This window comes from Lissotriton vulgaris, chromosome 5 (genome assembly GCF_964263255.1).
Source record: "Lissotriton vulgaris chromosome 5, aLisVul1.2, whole genome shotgun sequence".
In the NCBI taxonomy this organism is placed as follows: domain Eukaryota; kingdom Metazoa; phylum Chordata; class Amphibia; order Caudata; family Salamandridae; genus Lissotriton; species Lissotriton vulgaris.
The window spans coordinates 620813709-620834442 of NC_141693.1; the positions used below are offsets into that span (position 1 = coordinate 620813709).

General features: G+C 48.0%; 1 protein-coding gene across 1 annotated transcript in view; it reads right to left on the reverse strand.

Moving 5' to 3' along the window:
* Positions 1–20734, reverse strand: part of CHAT (choline O-acetyltransferase) — a 521284-nt gene that overhangs the window by 324255 nt on the left and 176295 nt on the right. Inside the window, exon 3 of the mRNA XM_086920150.1 lies at positions 16167–16285. Coding sequence (XP_086776276.1) covers positions 16167–16285 — 119 coding nt within the window. The remainder of the gene's footprint in view (positions 1–16166; positions 16286–20734) is intronic.

The following is a 20734-nucleotide window of genomic DNA, read 5'->3' on the forward strand; positions in this document are numbered from 1 at the left end:
TTCGATAAGTGGGACATGATAGGGATTGCTACTATTGGCGATATTTGGGTCAAAGGGAGGATAAAGCCATTCGTAGAACTGCAAACCGAGTTTGAGTTGAATGGAGCGGAGTATTTCCGATATGCACAAGTGAGTCATGCGCTAAAGTCGGCGTTGCCGGCGGACGAAGACACACCCGAGGCCTCGCTGTTGGAGGATAGAATATTGGATGGGCACTTGCCGGATAGAACTATCTCTCTGATTTATAAGAAATTGATCAACCACAGAGCAGATCTTCTCCTAGACTTGAGGGACAAGTGGACGAGGTATGGTATTGAAATAGATGATGAGGACTGGCAACTGGCCATGTTGTCTCCGAAGGAGGTTGCGATTCCAGCGCGACTGAGGCTAGTTCAATTGAAAATATTACATAGGCTGTATGTCACAGTTCCACGTTTGGTTCGGATGGGACTATCTGAAGATGGTTTGTGAAGGCGAGGATGTGGTCAGGTGGGCATGTTCCTTCATATCCTCTGGGAATGTCACTATATGGTAAAGTATTGGAGTGAGATACATGAAGTCATGCGAGAGGTATGGGGGGTAACAATGCTACCTGAGGCGAGGAGGTGTCTCCTTAATATATGGGAACCTAGGGATTTAAACACAGTGCACACCAGATGGGCCACTCTAGGGGCAATGATAGCTAAGCGAAACATAGCGAAACGGTGGGGTTCCGAGACACTGCACATGCTGGAGGAGTGGAAGGAGTGCATGGATTGGTGTATGTTTCGGGAAAAAACTGTTTACCTGGCAAGAGGCAAACCTCGTAAATGGGCAACTGTTTGGGGATTGTGGAATCGATACAAGGGGGAGATTTGTGTACCACCAGTGGACTCTGCTTTGAACATTCCTGTATCCCTGTGACCCTTCCATAGAAAGATACTATGCTTCTCCCTCTCCCCCCCACCCCCCATTACTATTGCTATGATGTAATGTCATTTGGGAATGATTAACCTCTGTACTATGCCCTCACTTTAACGCCTTGTTTCAATAAAAAGAAATATTTAAAAAAAAAGTCTGGCCGCCCAGATTTGAGTGGTTTGGAGTTTGGAAAAGGCGGCAGCTGGCACGCCTAAATAAAGGGTGTTGACATAATCCAGCCTGGAAAGCACCAGGGCCTGGACTGTTAATTTTCTGGCCTGAAAAGGGAGAAGGGGAAGAACCTTCCGAATCATTTTTAGGATCCCTGTGGGCAGTGTTAGCTAAGTTTGGTTTTGGGTCGAGTTTATTCGTTGGGTGCGTTTGTTATACACTGAACCTCTCACTCAGGTGGTGGTAAACAACCGGGTTTCATCACCATTTTGTCTCGGGCGGGGCACCCGGCAGGGGTGTCCGCTCTCTCCCCTTTTGTTCTCTGTGGCACTTGAGCCTTTGGCGGCCTGGATTCATTGAGAACCCTCGATTCATGGTATTCGATGGTCCCCTCATTTAGAAGATCGGATCTCACTGTATGCAGATGACATTCTGCTCTATTTGACATCACCCAGAAAATCATTAAATGTTGTCTGTGATGTTCTGGCCTCCCACCGTAGAAACTCCGGGCTCACTATAATTTGGGGAAAATCCTATCTGTTGGTTCTGAGTGGCGATACCCCCATTCTCCCACGAAACTGCCCGATTAAAATCGCCATGGATGGGTTTAAGTATCTAGGTATCTTTATCTCAATGGATCCCTCAGTTAGATACGAAAGAAACCTCCTTCCCCCTCTGATTAGACTCTGAGGCGATGTCACCAGTTGGAGGAAGCTCCCTCTCTCCTTGTTGGGGCGTGCGGCCCTCTTTAAGATGATGTCCTTGCCTCGTTTTCTTTATGCCCTCCAAAACAAATTAGATATAGTGCCAGCAGTTATTTTCGGGAGGTGGAGGGGATACAGCGTAGTCTGATATGGGAGGGCAGACCGCGTATTGCCTTGGCCAAATTGACCCTACCGTGGTATGACGGTGGTATAGCTCTCCCTGACATCAAGAGATACTATTGGGCATCTCAGTTGGCAGCCATAAATCAGGGTACTTACGTGCCCGATACGGACCCAGGATATGCGATGGGTAAGTGGCTGCTCCCTGAGGGTAATTACAACAGAGCGTTGTACACCAAGTCAGCAGGGAAAAGTTTAACGGGACCAACTAGGGTGGCGGTGCGGATATGGCAAGACGCTACTAGCTCTTTGGGATGGAAGGACTGACTTACGTTGGCCACCCCACTATTCGACTCGGACAAATTAGGCAAGCTTTGGAACACAAAGGGTTTCGATAAGTGGGACATGATAGGGATTGCTACTATTGGCGATATTTGGGTCAAAGGGAGGATAAAGCCATTCGTAGAACTGCAAACCGAGTTTGAGTTGAATGGAGCGGAGTATTTCCGATATGCACAAGTGAGTCATGCGCTAAAGTCGGCGTTGCCGGCGGACGAAGACACACCCGAGGCCTCGCTGTTGGAGGATAGAATATTGGATGGGCACTTGCCGGATAGAACTATCTCTCTGATTTATAAGAAATTGATCAACCACAGAGCAGATCTTCTCCTAGACTTGAGGGACAAGTGGACGAGGTATGGTATTGAAATAGATGATGAGGACTGGCAACTGGCCATGTTGTCTCCGAAGGAGGTTGCGATTCCAGCGCGACTGAGGCTAGTTCAATTGAAAATATTACATAGGCTGTATGTCACAGTTCCACGTTTGGTTCGGATGGGACTATCTGAAGATGGTTTGTGAAGGCGAGGATGTGGTCAGGTGGGCATGTTCCTTCATATCCTCTGGGAATGTCACTATATGGTAAAGTATTGGAGTGAGATACATGAAGTCATGCGAGAGGTATGGGGGGTAACAATGCTACCTGAGGCGAGGAGGTGTCTCCTTAATATATGGGAACCTAGGGATTTAAACACAGTGCACACCAGATGGGCCACTCTAGGGGCAATGATAGCTAAGCGAAACATAGCGAAACGGTGGGGTTCCGAGACACTGCACATGCTGGAGGAGTGGAAGGAGTGCATGGATTGGTGTATGTTTCGGGAAAAAACTGTTTACCTGGCAAGAGGCAAACCTCGTAAATGGGCAACTGTTTGGGGATTGTGGAATCGATACAAGGGGGAGATTTGTGTACCACCAGTGGACTCTGCTTTGAACATTCCTGTATCCCTGTGACCCTTCCATAGAAAGATACTATGCTTCTCCCTCTCCCCCCCACCCCCCATTACTATTGCTATGATGTAATGTCATTTGGGAATGATTAACCTCTGTACTATGCCCTCACTTTAACGCCTTGTTTCAATAAAAAGAAATATTTAAAAAAAAAGTCTGGCCGCCCAGATTTGAGTGGTTTGGAGTTTGGAAAAGGCGGCAGCTGGCACGCCTAAATAAAGGGTGTTGACATAATCCAGCCTGGAAAGCACCAGGGCCTGGACTGTTAATTTTCTGGCCTGAAAAGGGAGAAGGGGAAGAACCTTCCGAATCATTTTTAGGATCCCGTAGCACGAGGCTGCTGTCTTCCGGGCCTGAGTTTTAAATGTTAATTCACGATCCATTGTTACATGATGGAACACTAAGAAGCTCATAGAGTAGACTTGTAAAAAGGTTCTCATGAGAAACTTCGTAGATTTATCTTTTTGTAATACGCTGTGGCCACATCTGCTGTGACTTCATATCGACATGGATGTTTACCTTCGGAATCGGGGAAGAAGACGACGGACCATCGGAAGATCTTCCTCCATTAAACGTTGATGACATATTCCCCTATCATTGCCACATGTTTAGTGGCTTTTTAATATAGTATGTGTTCATAGCTAGAGAGTCAACGCAATCTATGCACTTCTACCCTGCCATGCCCCTCAACACTTTATGGTGCTAACTCAAATTACCATAAACTATTGCTAACAGTGATTTTTTTCGAGTATCCTGGCTCTAAGTGACATATCCCTATGTCAATCATAGCTACCGCTGTGGTTCTTTCCTTCTACCTGTATTAATGGTTGCTACTGCAGTTGTTTGGAGAAGTCGACTGAGTCTCTGGAACTATCCTTTATCTGGAGTTCAACTATACTTAGTTATCTGGCTTTGCTTCAAAATGTAGTTGCTCTTTTCCAAAGGGAACTCTTTATGGCTTCACAATAGGATAGGATAGGTCGTTTAGTTTACAATAGGGACTACATTCTGAATGAAACACGCTGTTATTTATTATGCTTGTTCTAACAAAACTTATTTTCCATAATTTCTGTAATAGGATTCATAAAAAGATCGAAATACTGACTAATCTCTTAAAGAGAAAATAAACTTTTGAAACTTCACCAAACGTCTCTTTATTGACTGATCATCAAATCAAAATAGTGATGAGTATTTTGTGTGATGCTCCATTCTAATACGGTGGCAAAGATTCATTGATTTAACAAGGCATGGAAATTCCAGGTTCTCTATGTCAGTTTTAAGGTGATGTTATGAGTGGAAACCTTTTATGCGATTTTCGTGCTTGCACCAGTGACTTTAGGAAGCCTCAAAAGAGAAAGATAATGGGGCAGATGCTTTTGTAGTGTCGCGCACTAGATGTTGCACGTCACGCTGTGACGTGACGTGCGGGCGGCCATATTGGCGGCTTCGCGCGCATCCCAGTTAGAGGCGCGAAAGCCGACCCGAGAGACAGATCGGCTCGGCGCTCTTTAGGGAAAGACTTTAAATAAATAATAGTTGAAACCACACACTGCTGCAGAGTCGTTATTGGCCAGAGAAGCAACGTTACAATGGTGACGAGGGCGGGATCCTGAACCCATGCACCCTGGAAAACATACTTATCAGGAGAATACACCGAGGGAGACAGCAGCACACCGGTGAACCCAGATCCAAGCAGGAAACAGGACAGCAAGGCCAAGCAGCCAGAGATGGACGGTGTCGAGGAGGGGCAAACAAGCCACTTCATGAGGTACCAGACCCTAAAGAGCGAGGCAGAGCCCAAACACACCCCGTGGGGAAGACAACCATGCAGGGGGGAGATAAAGGACCCAGGCGTAGTCAGGACTGAGCGCGCCAAATCCACACGGCTAACTTAAACAAGGGTAACCGCGCTGGCTACCATAAAAGAAGGCAAAGGGGCTGACACAGATAGTCCCCAGTTACAAGCCGGAAAACAGGAGCCAGACAGAACTCCAGGTAGTCCCAGAGGCCAAGGAAACACATCGCCCACGGTCAAAGGGGAGAAAATGAGCGCGCAAGGGGATACGCAATGGCGCCAGTTCAATTCCTGCCCAAACCGGGGGAACCACTTATGAAGTGGGAAGATTGGAGGGAGTATATAGACAACTTCATAGGAGTCCTAGAAGACGAGAATGAGGAACAATTTAACCCCAAGAGAAAAAAGCGCATTCTACTACTCAATTTAGGCCCGGAAGAACTCAGAATTTACAAGAGCCTAGTACCCAAACCAAGAGGAAGCACAGACGACGACGTGTACGCCCATGCCATTTACGACTTGAACGAACACTACCGGCCGGCAGTGTGTGTATCAGTCGACAGATTTAATTTCCAACAAAGGAAACAACGTCCCGGAGAGTCGGTAGAGGAGTATGTGGCGGCCTTGAAGAAACTGGCGACCACATGCAAATATGACGCATGGGAAGATGAGTTCATTAAAGATCAAATAGTGATGCACACTACGAGCACGAACGTACAGGACAAGCTTTTGGCCAGTGGGGAAACCACGCTGAAGGAGGTGATGGTCATTGTCAAAAGGGCAGAATTGGCACGCAGGTGCGCAGACGCTGCAAAGAAGGAAACGACACCCAGTCCCATGGTGAACAAAGTAGACGATGAGGAGCCTCGCAGAGACTATAAATACAGATGTTCCACCTCAAAAGGACCAAATAAATGACAAGGCAACCCCGGGCCACCAGGAAAACAAGCAGGGAACAACAAGAAAACGTGCTACAGATGCGGAAGCTGGTCCCACGAAGCACACGACAGGAAATGCCCAGCGTTCCGGGCCAAATGTATGTACTGTGGCATAATAGGTCACTACGAGAAGGTGTGCCGGAGAAAATCTTCCAAGATCATGGTGAAATACATTGACCAGGATCATGAAGACCATGAGGGAAGCACAGAGGAAGAAGTAGTCACCGTACTGTGTATAGACGACCAGGTGTTGAGTGTGGACGGTAAAAGGACAACCAAACCAGTATTAGAAATGACAATCGGCGGAATACCCATAAGCGTAGTGGCGGACACCGGCTCTCCCTACACCATTGTCCAGAGAGGGATGTGGAATGAAATTCAGGCCACACTGAGGCCCAGAACTGGAGAAATTGGACATCCGACCAGTCACATACAATGGGGACCGCATACCGATGGTTGGATTCCGACCCTTAAAGTTTGAGTTCAGAGGCCGATCCGCATTTTGCAAGCTGTACGTATCGGAGAAGGGACCATCAGTATTTTGATGGCTGGACCAAGGTGACCTGGGCATCAAACTGGATCCAGGCGGGAAGGAGCAGATACTTCTCACAGAACCAGAGGCATGGCCAGACCTGGTCAGGTGGAAAGAAGACTACCCCAAAGTATTCGGAGGCACAGTGGGAAGGTTGGAGAAATTCCTACACAAAATTGTACTGAAGGATGGAGCCATACCAGTCGCCCACAAAGTAAGAAACGTGCCCCTAGCAGTGAGAGACGCTGTTCAAGTCGAACTACACTTAAAGAAAAAAGGGATTATTGAACCCATCACGTGTGCTGAGTGGCTCGCGCCATTAGTGGTGGTCATGAAGCCCAGCGGAAAGGTCAGGTTATGTGTTGACCCGAGGGAGTTGAACAAGAATATCGTCGTGGAGAAGTTCCTCTACCAAGAATCGAAGAAATGTTGGCAAAAACCAGAGGAGTCAAGTGGTACTCCACCATTGATTTGACCTCGGCTTACCATCAAATTGTCTTGCACCCTGACAGCAGGAAATTAACATTCATCACCCCATTCGGATGCATTCAGTTCTGCCGCATGCCGTTCGGACTGGCCTCGGCAGCTGCAGTGTTCCAGAAACTGATGCACCAGCTGTTTAGGAATATGGACGGCATCCAGTACTTCCAGGACGACATCCTGGTAATGGGGCGCGACAAAATGGACCACGACTCGAAACTCAACAAGGTGCTGACGACCTTGGAGCTCAAGGGCCTCACAGCAGAATGGGCCAAGTGCAGTTTGGGCATGGAGACGGTAACCTACTTAGGCCACGAGATAGGGGTGCAAGGGATCACGCCAAAAACAGAAAACGTAAAGGCCATCTATGAGGCACCGCCACCCACCAACAAGGAGGAGGTCAGGTCATTCCTGGGCATGGCAGAGTATTACAGTAAATTTGTGATGCATTTTGCCTCAAAGACACACCACATGAGGATGCTGACAAGGAAGAGCAGCGCATTCCAGTGGACAGCAGAGACTCAGAGTGAATTTGAAACCATCAAGAAGGACGTCGCAGGAGCTGTGCCACTCCAGGGGTATGACCCTCAGGGCATAACGGTGCTCACAACCGACGCCAGCATGCAGTACTCATTCAAGATTGAGGCCAAGGGCAAATGGAGACAATCAGCTTCGCATCCCGCACATTGAGCAATACGGAAAAGAAATACAGTGTTATCGAAAAGGAGATGCTGGCCGTCGTGTGGGCAATGACAAGGTTCAGGCAATTCCTATGGGGCACTCGATTCCAGCTGAAGACAGATCACAAGCCATTATTGAAAGTGTTAACATCCAGCGGACATGCCAGTGCCACGCCCAAGATGTCGAAGATGACCTTGAAATTGCTTGAATTCAGATACGACGTAGAGTACATTCCAGGAAATCGGAACAGGGTAGCAGACTACCTAAGCAGAGCGGCGGCCATGGAGCCAGGAGAAGAAGACCAAGCAGGAAAGGAGGAGATGGTAGCACTCACGGAAGACCAAGAGAGAGTCATCTGCAATCAGGAGTGGACTGAAGCATACGAAAAGGACTGCACCATACAGGAAGTGAAGTTACACATTGTCAAGGGTTGGCCGGACAAAAGACAAATGAACGAGAACCTTAAATCATACTATGAGGTCAGGGAAGAGTTGTTGTTGGGTGACCGAGGAGTATTCGTGTACAGAGGAGATAAAGTCATCCCCCCAGAAGGCATCATTCCCAAGCTACTGGACATACTACATGAGGGCCATTTGGGAATAGGAAAAATGAAATTAAGGACCAAACAAAACAACTGGTGGCCAGGTATGGACCTACGGGCAGAGAGACATGTCAGAGATTGTCTACAGTGCCAGGGAGCAGACAAGACGCTCAAACTGTTGCGTCCAGCATTAGGGAAATTCGACCCTCCACAGAATCCGTGGGAAGAACTGTCGATAGACATTCTGGGCCCGATTCTCGACGGCCAAGGTATCCAAAAATACGTATGTGTCCTTATAGACAGATACTCGAAATGGCCAGAGGTAAAAATAGATGAAGCAATGGATGCCGAGAACATTTTAAAGTTTCTGTCGGACACTTTCGTGAGAGAGGGCATCCCCAAGTCCATCCTGAGTGATAATGGCCCCCAATTCACTTCCGACAAATGGAACAACTTCATGCAGAGGAATGGTATCATTACCAAACGCATGTGGATCTACCATCCGGCTGGCAACGGCCTGGTAGAACGATTCAATAGAGTAGTGATGGGAGCTGTACAGGCAGCGATCTCCAGCAACATACCATATGTGCCAACCACTACAACAAACGCAGGAATGTGAAAAATACAGAACTGGAAAAAGGCGAGTGGGTGCGAGCAAAGTTGGCAACGTTGCAGAGGAAGGGGGACAGTAAGTACAGTAAACCGATGCAAGTCAAGGAGGTGTATGACCGAGCGGCCTTGCTGAGTGATGGGAATGTGTGGTCCCAAGACCGCATGGCCAGGTGCAACAAAGTCTTACGATGGCATCAAGGCGGAACAGAATGGGAAGACATGGAGGAACCCAATGTGGAGCAGGAACAACCCGCCGTAGAGTTGCAGGAGAGGAGAGGCGAACAGCACGAGGAGAGAAACCCTGACAGCAACCAAGAAGCTGCAATGGAAATGCAAGTGAGGAGAACTGATGGAAGCGTGGCGGCGCTGAGAGAGGGAAGGATAAGCACAGAGACCCAGGATAGAGGGGTGCCGTCCACCCCAGCAAGGGTAACCCAGAGAGGAAGAACTGTGGTGAGACCTGCCAGGTTTCGAGACTTTGATATGGACAGCGAACTGTAAGTTACTTGTTCTTTGTTTGGAAAAAAGGGAGATATGTAGTGTCGCACACTAGATGTTGCACGTCACGCCGTGACGTGACGTGCGGGCGGCCATATTGGCGGCTGCGCGCGCATCCCAGTTAGAGGCACGAAAGCGGACCCGAGGGACAGATCGGCTCGGCGCTCTTTAGGGAAGGAGTTTAAATAAATAATAGTTGAAACCACACACTGCTGCAGAGTCGTTATTGGGCAGAGAAGCAACATTACAGCTTTCAAGTTCTGCACAGATTTAGCTTCTACGCATTTGCAGATTCGGGCACAAACAGAAGTTTGTATCCAGACTGGGATTATAACTAAATCAAAATTACACATCGAGCATACTGCCCCTGCTTGTGCCCCAGCTCACCCTTAATTAGGTAAGTCCAATGCAGACCACGGCAGCGCACCATATTACACAAAAGTGCCCTATCCTGAATGCATCGATTTACAAAAGGGGGTGGTGATGAACAGAGTGTCTGAATTGAGCAGACCACTCTTACCCAGTCCAAAGATCAGGGCTTGATCCATCACCGTTATTTATCTCACTGCCCCATCCCAGCTCAGAACCTGGCTATATGCAAATCAGTCTGTCCCTGGCCCAGTGCATCATGGGAACAGGGCAGACTAAACTACCAAGCCAATTCTTTACCAGAAAGGAGACAAGCTACCGGGGACCGGTTTCTGGCATTTCAGCCTCTTCGGCCCGGCTTGCTTGAATCCTGATGGAGCAGTGAGAAAGGGACTCATGTCTGAGTATACCCTGCCACACCTATAGTGGCCAAAATCGATTTACAAAAGGGGGTGGTGATGAACAGAGTGTCTGAATTGAGCAGACCACTCTTACCCAGTCCAAAGATCAGGGCTTGATCCATCACCGTTATTTATCTCACTGCCCCATCCCAGCTCAGAACCTGGCTATATGCAAATCAGTCTGTCCCTGGCCCAGTGCATCATGGGAACAGGGCAGACTAAACTACCAAGCCAATTCTTTACCAGAAAGGAGACAAGCTACCGGGGACCGGTTTCTGGCATTTCAGCCTCTTCGGCCCGGCTTGCTTGAATCCTGATGGAGCAGTGAGAAAGGGACTCATGTCTGAGTATACCCTGCCACACCTATAGTGGCCAAAATCGATTTACAAAAGGGGGTGGTGATGAACAGAGTGTCTGAATTGAGAAGACCACTCTTACCCAGTCCAAAGATCAGGGCTTGATCCATCACCGTTATTTATCTCACTGCCCCATCCCAGCTCAGAACCTGGCTATATGCAAATCAGTCTGTCCCTGGCCCAGTGCATCATGGGAACAGGGCAGACTAAACTACCAAGCCAATTCTTTACCAGAAAGGAGACAAGCTACCGGGGACCGGTTTCTGGCATTTCAGCCTCTTCGGCCCGGCTTGCTTGAATCCTGATGGAGCAGTGAGAAAGGGACTCATGTCTGAGTATACCCTGCCACACCTATAGTGGCCAAAATCGATTTACAAAAGGGGGTGGTGATGAACAGAGTGTCTGAATTGAGCAGACCACTCTTACCCAGTCCAAAGATCAGGGCTTGATCCATCACCGTTATTTATCTCACTGCCCCATCCCAGCTCAGAACCTGGCTATATGCAAATCAGTCTGTCCCTGGCCCAGTGCATCATGGGAACAGGGCAGACTAAACTACCAAGCCAATTCTTTACCAGAAAGGAGACAAGCTACCGGGGACCGGTTTCTGGCATTTCAGCCTCTTCGGCCCGGCTTGCTTGAATCCTGATGGAGCAGTGAGAAAGGGACTCATGTCTGAGTATACCCTGCCACACCTATAGTGGCCAAAATCGATTTACAAAAGGGGGTGGTGATGAACAGAGTGTCTGAATTGAGCAGACCACTCTTACCCAGTCCAAAGATCAGGGCTTGATCCATCACCGTTATTTATCTCACTGCCCCATCCCAGCTCAGAACCTGGCTATATGCAAATCAGTCTGTCCCTGGCCCAGTGCATCATGGGAACAGGGCAGACTAAACTACCAAGCCAATTCTTTACCAGAAAGGAGACAAGCTACCGGGGACCGGTTTCTGGCATTTCAGCCTCTTCGGCCCGGCTTGCTTGAATCCTGATGGAGCAGTGAGAAAGGGACTCATGTCTGAGTATACCCTGCCACACCTATAGTGGCCAAAATCGATTTACAAAAGGGGGTGGTGATGAACAGAGTGTCTGAATTGAGCAGACCACTCTTACCCAGTCCAAAGATCAGGGCTTGATCCATCACCGTTATTTATCTCACTGCCCCATCCCAGCTCAGAACCTGGCTATATGCAAATCAGTCTGTCCCTGGCCCAGTGCATCATGGGAACAGGGCAGACTAAACTACCAAGCCAATTCTTTACCAGAAAGGAGACAAGCTACCGGGGACCGGTTTCTGGCATTTCAGCCTCTTCGGCCCGGCTTGCTTGAATCCTGATGGAGCAGTGAGAAAGGGACTCATGTCTGAGTATACCCTGCCACACCTATAGTGGCCAAAATCGATTTACAAAAGGGGGTGGTGATGAACAGAGTGTCTGAATTGAGCAGACCACTCTTACCCAGTCCAAAGATCAGGGCTTGATCCATCACCGTTATTTATCTCACTGCCCCATCCCAGCTCAGAACCTGGCTATATGCAAATCAGTCTGTCCCTGGCCCAGTGCATCATGGGAACAGGGCAGACTAAACTACCAAGCCAATTCTTTACCAGAAAGGAGACAAGCTACCGGGGACCGGTTTCTGGCATTTCAGCCTCTTCGGCCCGGCTTGCTTGAATCCTGATGGAGCAGTGAGAAAGGGACTCATGTCTGAGTATACCCTGCCACACCTATAGTGGCCAAAATCGATTTACAAAAGGGGGTGGTGATGAACAGAGTGTCTGAATTGAGCAGACCACTCTTACCCAGTCCAAAGATCAGGGCTTGATCCATCACCGTTATTTATCTCACTGCCCCATCCCAGCTCAGAACCTGGCTATATGCAAATCAGTCTGTCCCTGGCCCAGTGCATCATGGGAACAGGGCAGACTAAACTACCAAGCCAATTCTTTACCAGAAAGGAGACAAGCTACCGGGGACCGGTTTCTGGCATTTCAGCCTCTTCGGCCCGGCTTGCTTGAATCCTGATGGAGCAGTGAGAAAGGGACTCATGTCTGAGTATACCCTGCCACACCTATAGTGGCCAAAATCGATTTACAAAAGGGGGTGGTGATGAACAGAGTGTCTGAATTGAGCAGACCACTCTTACCCAGTCCAAAGATCAGGGCTTGATCCATCACCGTTATTTATCTCACTGCCCCATCCCAGCTCAGAACCTGGCTATATGCAAATCAGTCTGTCCCTGGCCCAGTGCATCATGGGAACAGGGCAGACTAAACTACCAAGCCAATTCTTTACCAGAAAGGAGACAAGCTACCGGGGAATGCAGGCATGGACTCTGACACTTCAACCCTGCACTACGGAGAGCACATTGGTAAAAGACAGGGCCACTGTTTCAAAAAGAAACACCGTGATTTATTGGCGGCGAACCAGTCACACTTTGAAGGGATTGCAGGAATCCCCCTGCAGGCCATGCGCTTGAGGAAATGTTTCATTTTAATCGTGTTAGCACACAATTTGTACTGGCACAATCCATATTATAAAAGGGGTGCACACAATTATATGCAACCTCTTCTATAATACAAAAATTTCTCGGGGATGCAAGAAGCAGAGCACTTTCTGTAATACATACCCTGGTGGGTTAAAACATGGTGTGGCAAAACATGGCACTAATTGTGTGAGTAAACCCTGCGTATTCTGAGTTTTTGTAACTTGGAAGGGGGGAAAAGACATGTTGTTACAGTGTGGCCCCCCTCTTCTAAGTTCTGAAACGTGGAATAGTGCAGTAGTTAAGCAGCTTATGAATACTGCACTTGGCGGGATCCATATGCACTGGTGTCACAGTGACCACCCAGGATTGTGTAGGTGGAGAAAAGAGAGTCTTGTGCTTTGAATGTGTGTGGGAACAAGTTTAAGGATTCTCCTTCGAAATAGGTTTATAAAAAACCATGATGAAGTAAATGTATAGCAGTTTTTCAGTTGCAATCAACGGTTAAGCAATTGCTACCAGCTTTAAGTTTGCCTCCAGCAAAACAGTTCACATTTAGGCACTGCTTGCTTGGACGAAAGAGAAAATGGCCAGGACATTTCAGCTGTTACTAGTGGTGCTCAATGTAGTGGAGGATAGTAATTCACAGGCTCAGAACTCAGTTGCCAGGGGTTGACAAATAGGTTGAGAATATGGTGTAAAGGGCTACAGCAGAGAAGTCCTTGATGAAGCGTGCTCGCGAGACGACAGGCTAGTGGAGGACCTCATAATTTGAGCAGAGATGTTTAGACCACTAACTGATCCATCAAATAATAAACTAAATTACTGGGACTGAGTGCATGAGGGATAATGGATGGTCGACGTTAGCTCGCTGCACTAGCGTAATGAAACTTGAGAGGGCCTCCCTGCAAGGTACGCGGTGAGCCCCCCTCCGGACTCAGTAAGGAACTCTCCTGCCAAAATACTGTGCTGAGGTGGCCACCTGGGGCTTGGGTGTCCCCGCACCATGGGGGCTGCGGGGGCCCGTGTTACGGCACTGACTCACTGCCAGTTTCCTGGGGGAGGTCCTGCATTTGGTAAACTTGTTAAGATTGCTTAAAGGCCGAGTAAATTAGGTGGGATGCTCTTTGGAGGACCAGAATTGGGGATCAATTTAGCTCACGACCACCCACCATCTAGCAGGGCAGGTGGGTTCAACCGTAGGTGGTGAAGAATTAGGAACCTGAAGGTGTGACTTTCATGGATTTGAGTGTACCTGTGAACCTCATGAGTTGATTGATTTCACAAACACTGATATTGCTGTGAGTGTGGTTGCCGGGATTTATGGTAGGGGAGTGTAGAGTGTGCCAGAGTTCATGGCATTTGAATTTTTTCAGAAGTGCTTCTGTTTGGAATGTGTTGTACCATGATGGAATTAGAAATTGATAATTTAATCTATTTATTTTCTGCTCTGTCATATTCTGCTCAACGCTGCTATTGCACTGCTTTTATATTTTAAATAACAATAAAATATATTAGAAACAAATTGTCTGCCACCGTCTGTAGCCCGTTCCAATGAATTTTACACAGTGTGGTATGTTCTACTTCTAGTGGGTGTTATCTACCGACCAGTAGTAATCAAGGATGTAATGTAAGAAAGTGTTGATAACGTTTGAGCACTAGTACCTTTATCTAGATTTGAAATGAGCATTAAGAATCTTCAGGTTCACACTGTGCTTCACTTTAGGAATTAATATTTATGAACAGCTTGATACTCTTTGTTGACATTTTGCCCTTTCTTATTTTTTTGGGGAGGAGGCAGGGCTTAATTTGAGCCCGTAGTTTCCGATGCTCTGGACCGCCACTTAATTATGAAAACCAGGGCTTGTGACAGTCTGCCACAAGGTGTCACTTTCTGATTAATTTAGAGATAACCACAACAACAGTTAATTATTAATTCAATATACATTAAAAACAACTATTACCTGCGCCCAAGCCATTTTTTTTTATAGCTTTAGGGGCCTTGAATTGGCCAAATTGTCACAATTGTTGGAGTGTGATGGTGAGTAGTTGTGTTGCTACTGTCATTGACGGCATGGCAGGGGCAGTGTGTGGTGCAAGCTGCAGTGGCCTCCTTACAAGAGCCTTGGTATTTCTTTTTTTACAAATGAAGCAATGGGAGGCTGTTTGTAATGTGGATCTTAGAAACAGGAATTGGTTGATATAAGGACTTAATTCAAATGATAGTAATCATACTAATATCAATAATTGAAAAAACTGACAAATAAGCGACATCTGACATGACCAGTCTGAGGTCTCCCAGAGCTCAACTCAGTACTTATTTCTGCTGGTGGCTTCTGGGAGTGGGCACCAGCATTATGTTTTCAATGGAGTAGCGAGACCTTTTGCGAATCTTACCTGCGGGGTGGTCTCCTGTGTTTGCTGTCCCACAGGTAGTAGTATGTGGGGGTGTGCCGCCCCACAACTCGAGCCACTGGAGACGGATCACCTCCCCCTTTCTACGCCTCTTTTTTTTGTGACCAGGTTTCATTTTCAAGATGCTTGAGGTGGAATCAGGACCAGTCAGCCTTGATATTCAGCAACCCTGGCATTTGGCAGTGTAGATGACGCACTCCTATGAAGCTCTTCCGGCCCCTTCACTTGTATGTTTTTTAAAAATTAAGCTCTTGGTAGACCTGCCTGCCCTTAGTCTCGGTATGTTTACATGCCAAGTGGGATGATTCTAGCACATATTGCTGGTCCCAACTCAAACAGAAGAGTAAGGGTGAGTTTTGGACCTTATTGTGCATTCCATAAAAAGGCTCATGTTACAAATTATTAGAACATTGGAATGTTGGGAGCTCCATTGAAAACAATGGAGTGCTCTGGGCTTATAATGGCTGGTATAAGCCTGGAGCTCCAACATTCCAATGTTTCTTTGTTCACAGCTCTGGCTGTGAACAAAAGGTTCAGGGAGCCTGAGAGGATTCCAATCCCCTCATGCTCCCAAAAGGCTTTGTTTTCTGTTAGAACATTCTGTCCTCTAGTGACAGAATGTTCTAATAGCCTTATAGCCCTTCGTAGATGGGCTATACCGCTATTAAAGCCCCTCTCCCTTGTTAAAGGCCCTCGCCTTCGGCTCGGGCCTTTAACGCTGGAGAGGGCCTTTAATAGCCGGTATAGCCCTCTACGGCGGGCTATAAGGCTATATTAATTGACTGCTTGGCGGGAATCCATGAACACATGGATGTGCCTGCACCATGGCCACATGCTTTCATTCGCACTGGAGGCAAAGTTATAGGCTTCTGGGATACCTGAGCTGGTCGTTCACATCCTGGAAGTTCTGGCGAGCGAATATCACGGCTGGGCTTGAGTTCACTGGAAGGGCCAGGCGATTGTTGAGGTACATGTCTTCCACCCAGTACTGTTGAACCTTGGGAGAGAAGAACAGTTGTATCAAAAGTGAGACAGATGGGAAGCAAAAGGCTTTTATAGAGAAGGTCTCTTTTTGCCTGAATGTACAAGAACTCGGTAAAAATAAGTAGGAGCTTGGGACAAAAGTACAGCTACAATGTCTTCTTGCTACATTTGAGGGGGCAGCATAGTTCATCATTTTGGCACAAGTTATGAAACCTATAAACTTTAAGGGCCAAATGTATTTCAATGGAGTAGTGAAGTACTTTGCGTTTTTTTCAAACAGACTGCTTTGCCTTCCCACCTTCATTTTGCAATGTGACTGATGTATTAATAAGTCACATCACAAAATCCTCCTTTGCCGGGAGGCGCAAAACTCCTACCTCTTTAAATTTATTGAGTCAGAAGTCCTTTTGTATGCCTGTTATTGCAGGAAGGAGGGGTAGGAGGGACCTCAAGCACCAGTCTCTGCATTCAAAATCCCTTTATGCCAACATGTTTTGTTTAAAGTTGTCTTTATTAGCATTTTCTATATTTGAGACATAAAATACGATACAACAAAATATTGCAGCAAAGATAAACACAAGGAGCTCGTCAAAATCACAATTTAAATGAGATGTCTCACAAAGCCCACACCAAGGGGTGCCCCAGCAAGTGGGCCCAGGGTGTCCCACCTTATCAGCAACACTCAGCACAGTAGTACAAATCATGGAAGGTCCAACACAAGCCTCCGGCACTCCACCGAGCAGAGTCTTTGGGACATTTCCCATAGCTGTGAGCTGCACACTCCACGTGCACTAATCCATGTCTAAGGCAAAGCTGTAGATACCACATAGGGGAACTTTTAATCGTTTCCCTCACCGTACTCAAACGTTCCACCATCTCTCCCCAGAGCCCGAAATCCAGCTCTGCGCTTTAATCAGTATGCACTCGCCGCAGCCTTCATTCCTATGCAACCGACAGCCTACTCAGCTCCAACAATCATGTGCGCCACAGCTGGGAGGCAGAGGCTATCCAATGTATCGTTATGCGCCTCCAAGCCAATACTAGCCCCAACAACACAAATTGATCTCCCATTTTGCTCCCGCTTTGGGGAGTTGCAACAGTCAGAGCAGGCAATGCACCACTCTTACCCAGTATTCATCCAGCTATGGACAACTCCTCGTCATTTTTTTTCCAATTTTTTTTCAAAACGTAGTTTATTGGGTTTTTGTACAGTTCTCGCACATATACAAACGAACCAATAGTCACTATAACATCTTAATTCCAGCAATAATCTCCCATCCATTGTTCGTTACATGTTATGACATACAATTAGTGCATTGCAATTACTCAACCATAATAAACAGCGCCCGTCTATTTGCATACCCTCAACTTCCCTTAACGTTTACTGCTCCCCCTCCCCACTCCCCATCCCTCGTCACCGACGTGCACTGCAGTATCAATCCCTTCTGTCATGTGTATGCAGGAGTCACTGTATTTTAGTCTCTTGATGTACCTGTTATGGCTCGGACACCCCCTTTGTCATTGCCATGTCTACTCATTCATCCTGTGTTTAGCACTCTTGTAATGCCTGCACTAACGTCTCCCATGCCATTGCTTCCTCCAACGCTTTGTCATTGTTCCGCCGTCTGGCCTGTTGGTATCTCAGTGTGCTCTCACTGCTTGCCCACTTTATGAACTCACCCCTCCATCTCCTGCTGCTAGGTCCTACTGTTTCCTTCCAATGTTTTGTGATTTCTCGCTTCGCCAGTATGAGTTACATATCTACAAATCTACTCGTTACTTTGTTTTTTGATGTATGTGGAAACCAGTGTAGAACACTAGTGGCTATATCAAATGTCAGTTGTCTCTCCATAACCGTGTTTAGGACCTCTCCCACCTCCTCCCAGTGGGAACCCATCACCAGGCAAGACCATAGCATGTGTTCTAATTCTACCCCGGCTCGTGCAGATCTGGGGCACGCCGCCTCTTCCTCCTTAAAATATTTCCGGATCCTTCCTGGCGTCAAGTAAGCTCTATGGAGAATATAGAAATGCACTAGTTGGAACCTCGTGTTTCTTGTGCTCTTCCAGGCTCTGCGCACTATTGTGGCGGTTGAGCCAGCGTTTTCATCAAAATAATGGGTGATCCCCTCCCTCACTGCACTTTGGAAATCCGTGTCTTCCAGCATTTCAGGTCGTAGTCTCCGGGTTGGGCTGCTTGAGATCCCGGTCATCCAGTGCATGGTGAATAGCAACGGATTATGATCGGAGATCGTCCTAGTCAAATATTCAGACTGCACAACCGCGGGCATCACTGTGGGGGAGCACAACACCGTGTCCAGCCTGACATGCAGTTCATGCATCCCAGAGAAATAGGAATAGTCCCGGTCCAGTGGATGTTGTGTACGCCACACATCTATTAGACACCACCTGGTCTGCCATTCTAGTCTAACTTTGGTCAGCCCATATATCGGGGAATCGGCCAATGGGGGATGCGACCTATCCAGCGATATATCTGTTATGGATTTGAAGTTTCCACCCATCACCAAAGGGCTCGCGAGATAGTGCGCCAAAGAACCAGACAGCTTCGCCAGGAAACTCAACTGATCAGCGTTAGGCGCATAAATGCTACAAAGTGCTATATCCCTGCCTCTGAGCCTACCTTCTATGGACACAAACCTGCCTTCAGGGTCTATCGTCTGTCGGACCACTTGAAAAGGGGCCCCCACTCTAATCAAGATCGAAGCGCCTCTTGAAAACACTGAATATGTGGTGTGATACACCTGGCCCCTCCATCTACGCTGCAGTACCACGCCCTCGGCCTTAGGTAACTGAGTTTCCTGGAGTAGAGCTATGTGTACCCTCCTGCGGACTAAGTTGGCATGATTCTTATATCGTCGTGCCATAGTATGTAACCCTCTCACATTCCAGGTAATGCATCGTAAATCGGCGGTATCACCCATTCTCAAATAGTAACCATTGCAGTTTAAATCGCGGTTATGCGTCCCCATCGGTGACTATCCCTCCCCACCTCCCCTCCAAACACCCCCAACTACCCACCCCCCCAAGAACAGGACCTAGTAACAACCATCTAGTTCCCATCCAAACCAATACAAACTCTAGCACACTTCTAAGCCCAAACAGCAGACACTGAGGGCACGCCTTAAGGGCGACAAGGGGGGACTGTGTGTCGATGGGCCGCCGCCCTACTCCTACACTCCTCAAAGTTCAACCGAGCCCCAGATAAGTGGACACCGCAGCTGCCACCCTACCTGCAGCATCAATCAACCCCCAAAACCTGTATCAGAGGAGTCCGCTGTAGTCCCGTGTTCTCAACCCATCCAGCTCTCCAGGCGTGACTACCCTTCATCCAACATCCCCTCTGCTGTTGCTGGCGTGACCTTCGGCAGGCGCACACTGTCCGTCTCTGAGTGTTGTCCTTCTCCGATTCTGTTCCAGCCATCGATAGAGAGTCCTGTGTTCCCGACAATGCAGATACCACTTCCAATACGTCTCGCCGTTCTGCTTCCGTCTGCGGCGAAGAGGGTCTCCTCAGGCCCCGCTGTCTGTTACGAATCCTTCGCGATTTCTGTGGATATTCATGCCCTTAGTTCGTTGTCGTCCTTCCCATCTCTGTACCGTTCCAGCCAAGCACAGGCGTCATCTGGGGTATCAAAAAAACACGGTTTGCCATCCACAATGATCCTCAGCTTAGCTGGGAAAGGAGGGAGTATTGAAGCCCTTCTTTTCTCAATTCCCTCTTGACGGCCAGAAAGGAGGTTCGCCAACGCTGGGTTTCATATGTGTAGTCCGGAAATATATTAACCCTGCTATTCCCCACTTGGTAGGGGCCGTCCACTTGTGCTTTCTGGAGCAGCAGGTCTCTGTCCCGGAAGTGCAGCAGCCGGGCCACCACCGGCCATGGGGGCCACCCCTGCTGAGGTAGCCTAGCCGGCACCCTGTGTGCTCGCTCCAAGGTATAGAAGGTAGATAGACCTTCCGGAGCCACCACTGTTTTAAGCCAATTTTCAAGATATTGTACCATGTCCTGCCCTTCCGTTTTTTCCGGCAAACCCACTATACGGATATTGTTTCTGCGATTGCGTCCTTCGACATCTTCTGCCCTCCTTTCCAATGCATCGATACGCTCCAATACATTAGTCATGGTGGCTTTGAGGTCCTTCTGTGATGGTTCGATGGTTTGAAGTGCTTCCTCCACTAATTTGACTCTGTCGGCCAATTTACCATGATCGGCCCTCAGCAAGCCCAATCCTGTGGCCACCTGTGCTATGTCCTGTTGAAGCGCCAAGCAGGAGTCCGCTATAGCACTCAGGATTCTATCTAGCTCATGCTGCAGGCGGGGATCCTGTAGGTGCTCAGGATCTGCTTGCTCCCCTTGATCAGGCATTTCGCTTTCCGACGGAGGCTGAGCCATGTTCAGGCCCAGCGGTGGAGATAGTCACTTGCCCTGTCCTCGTAATTAG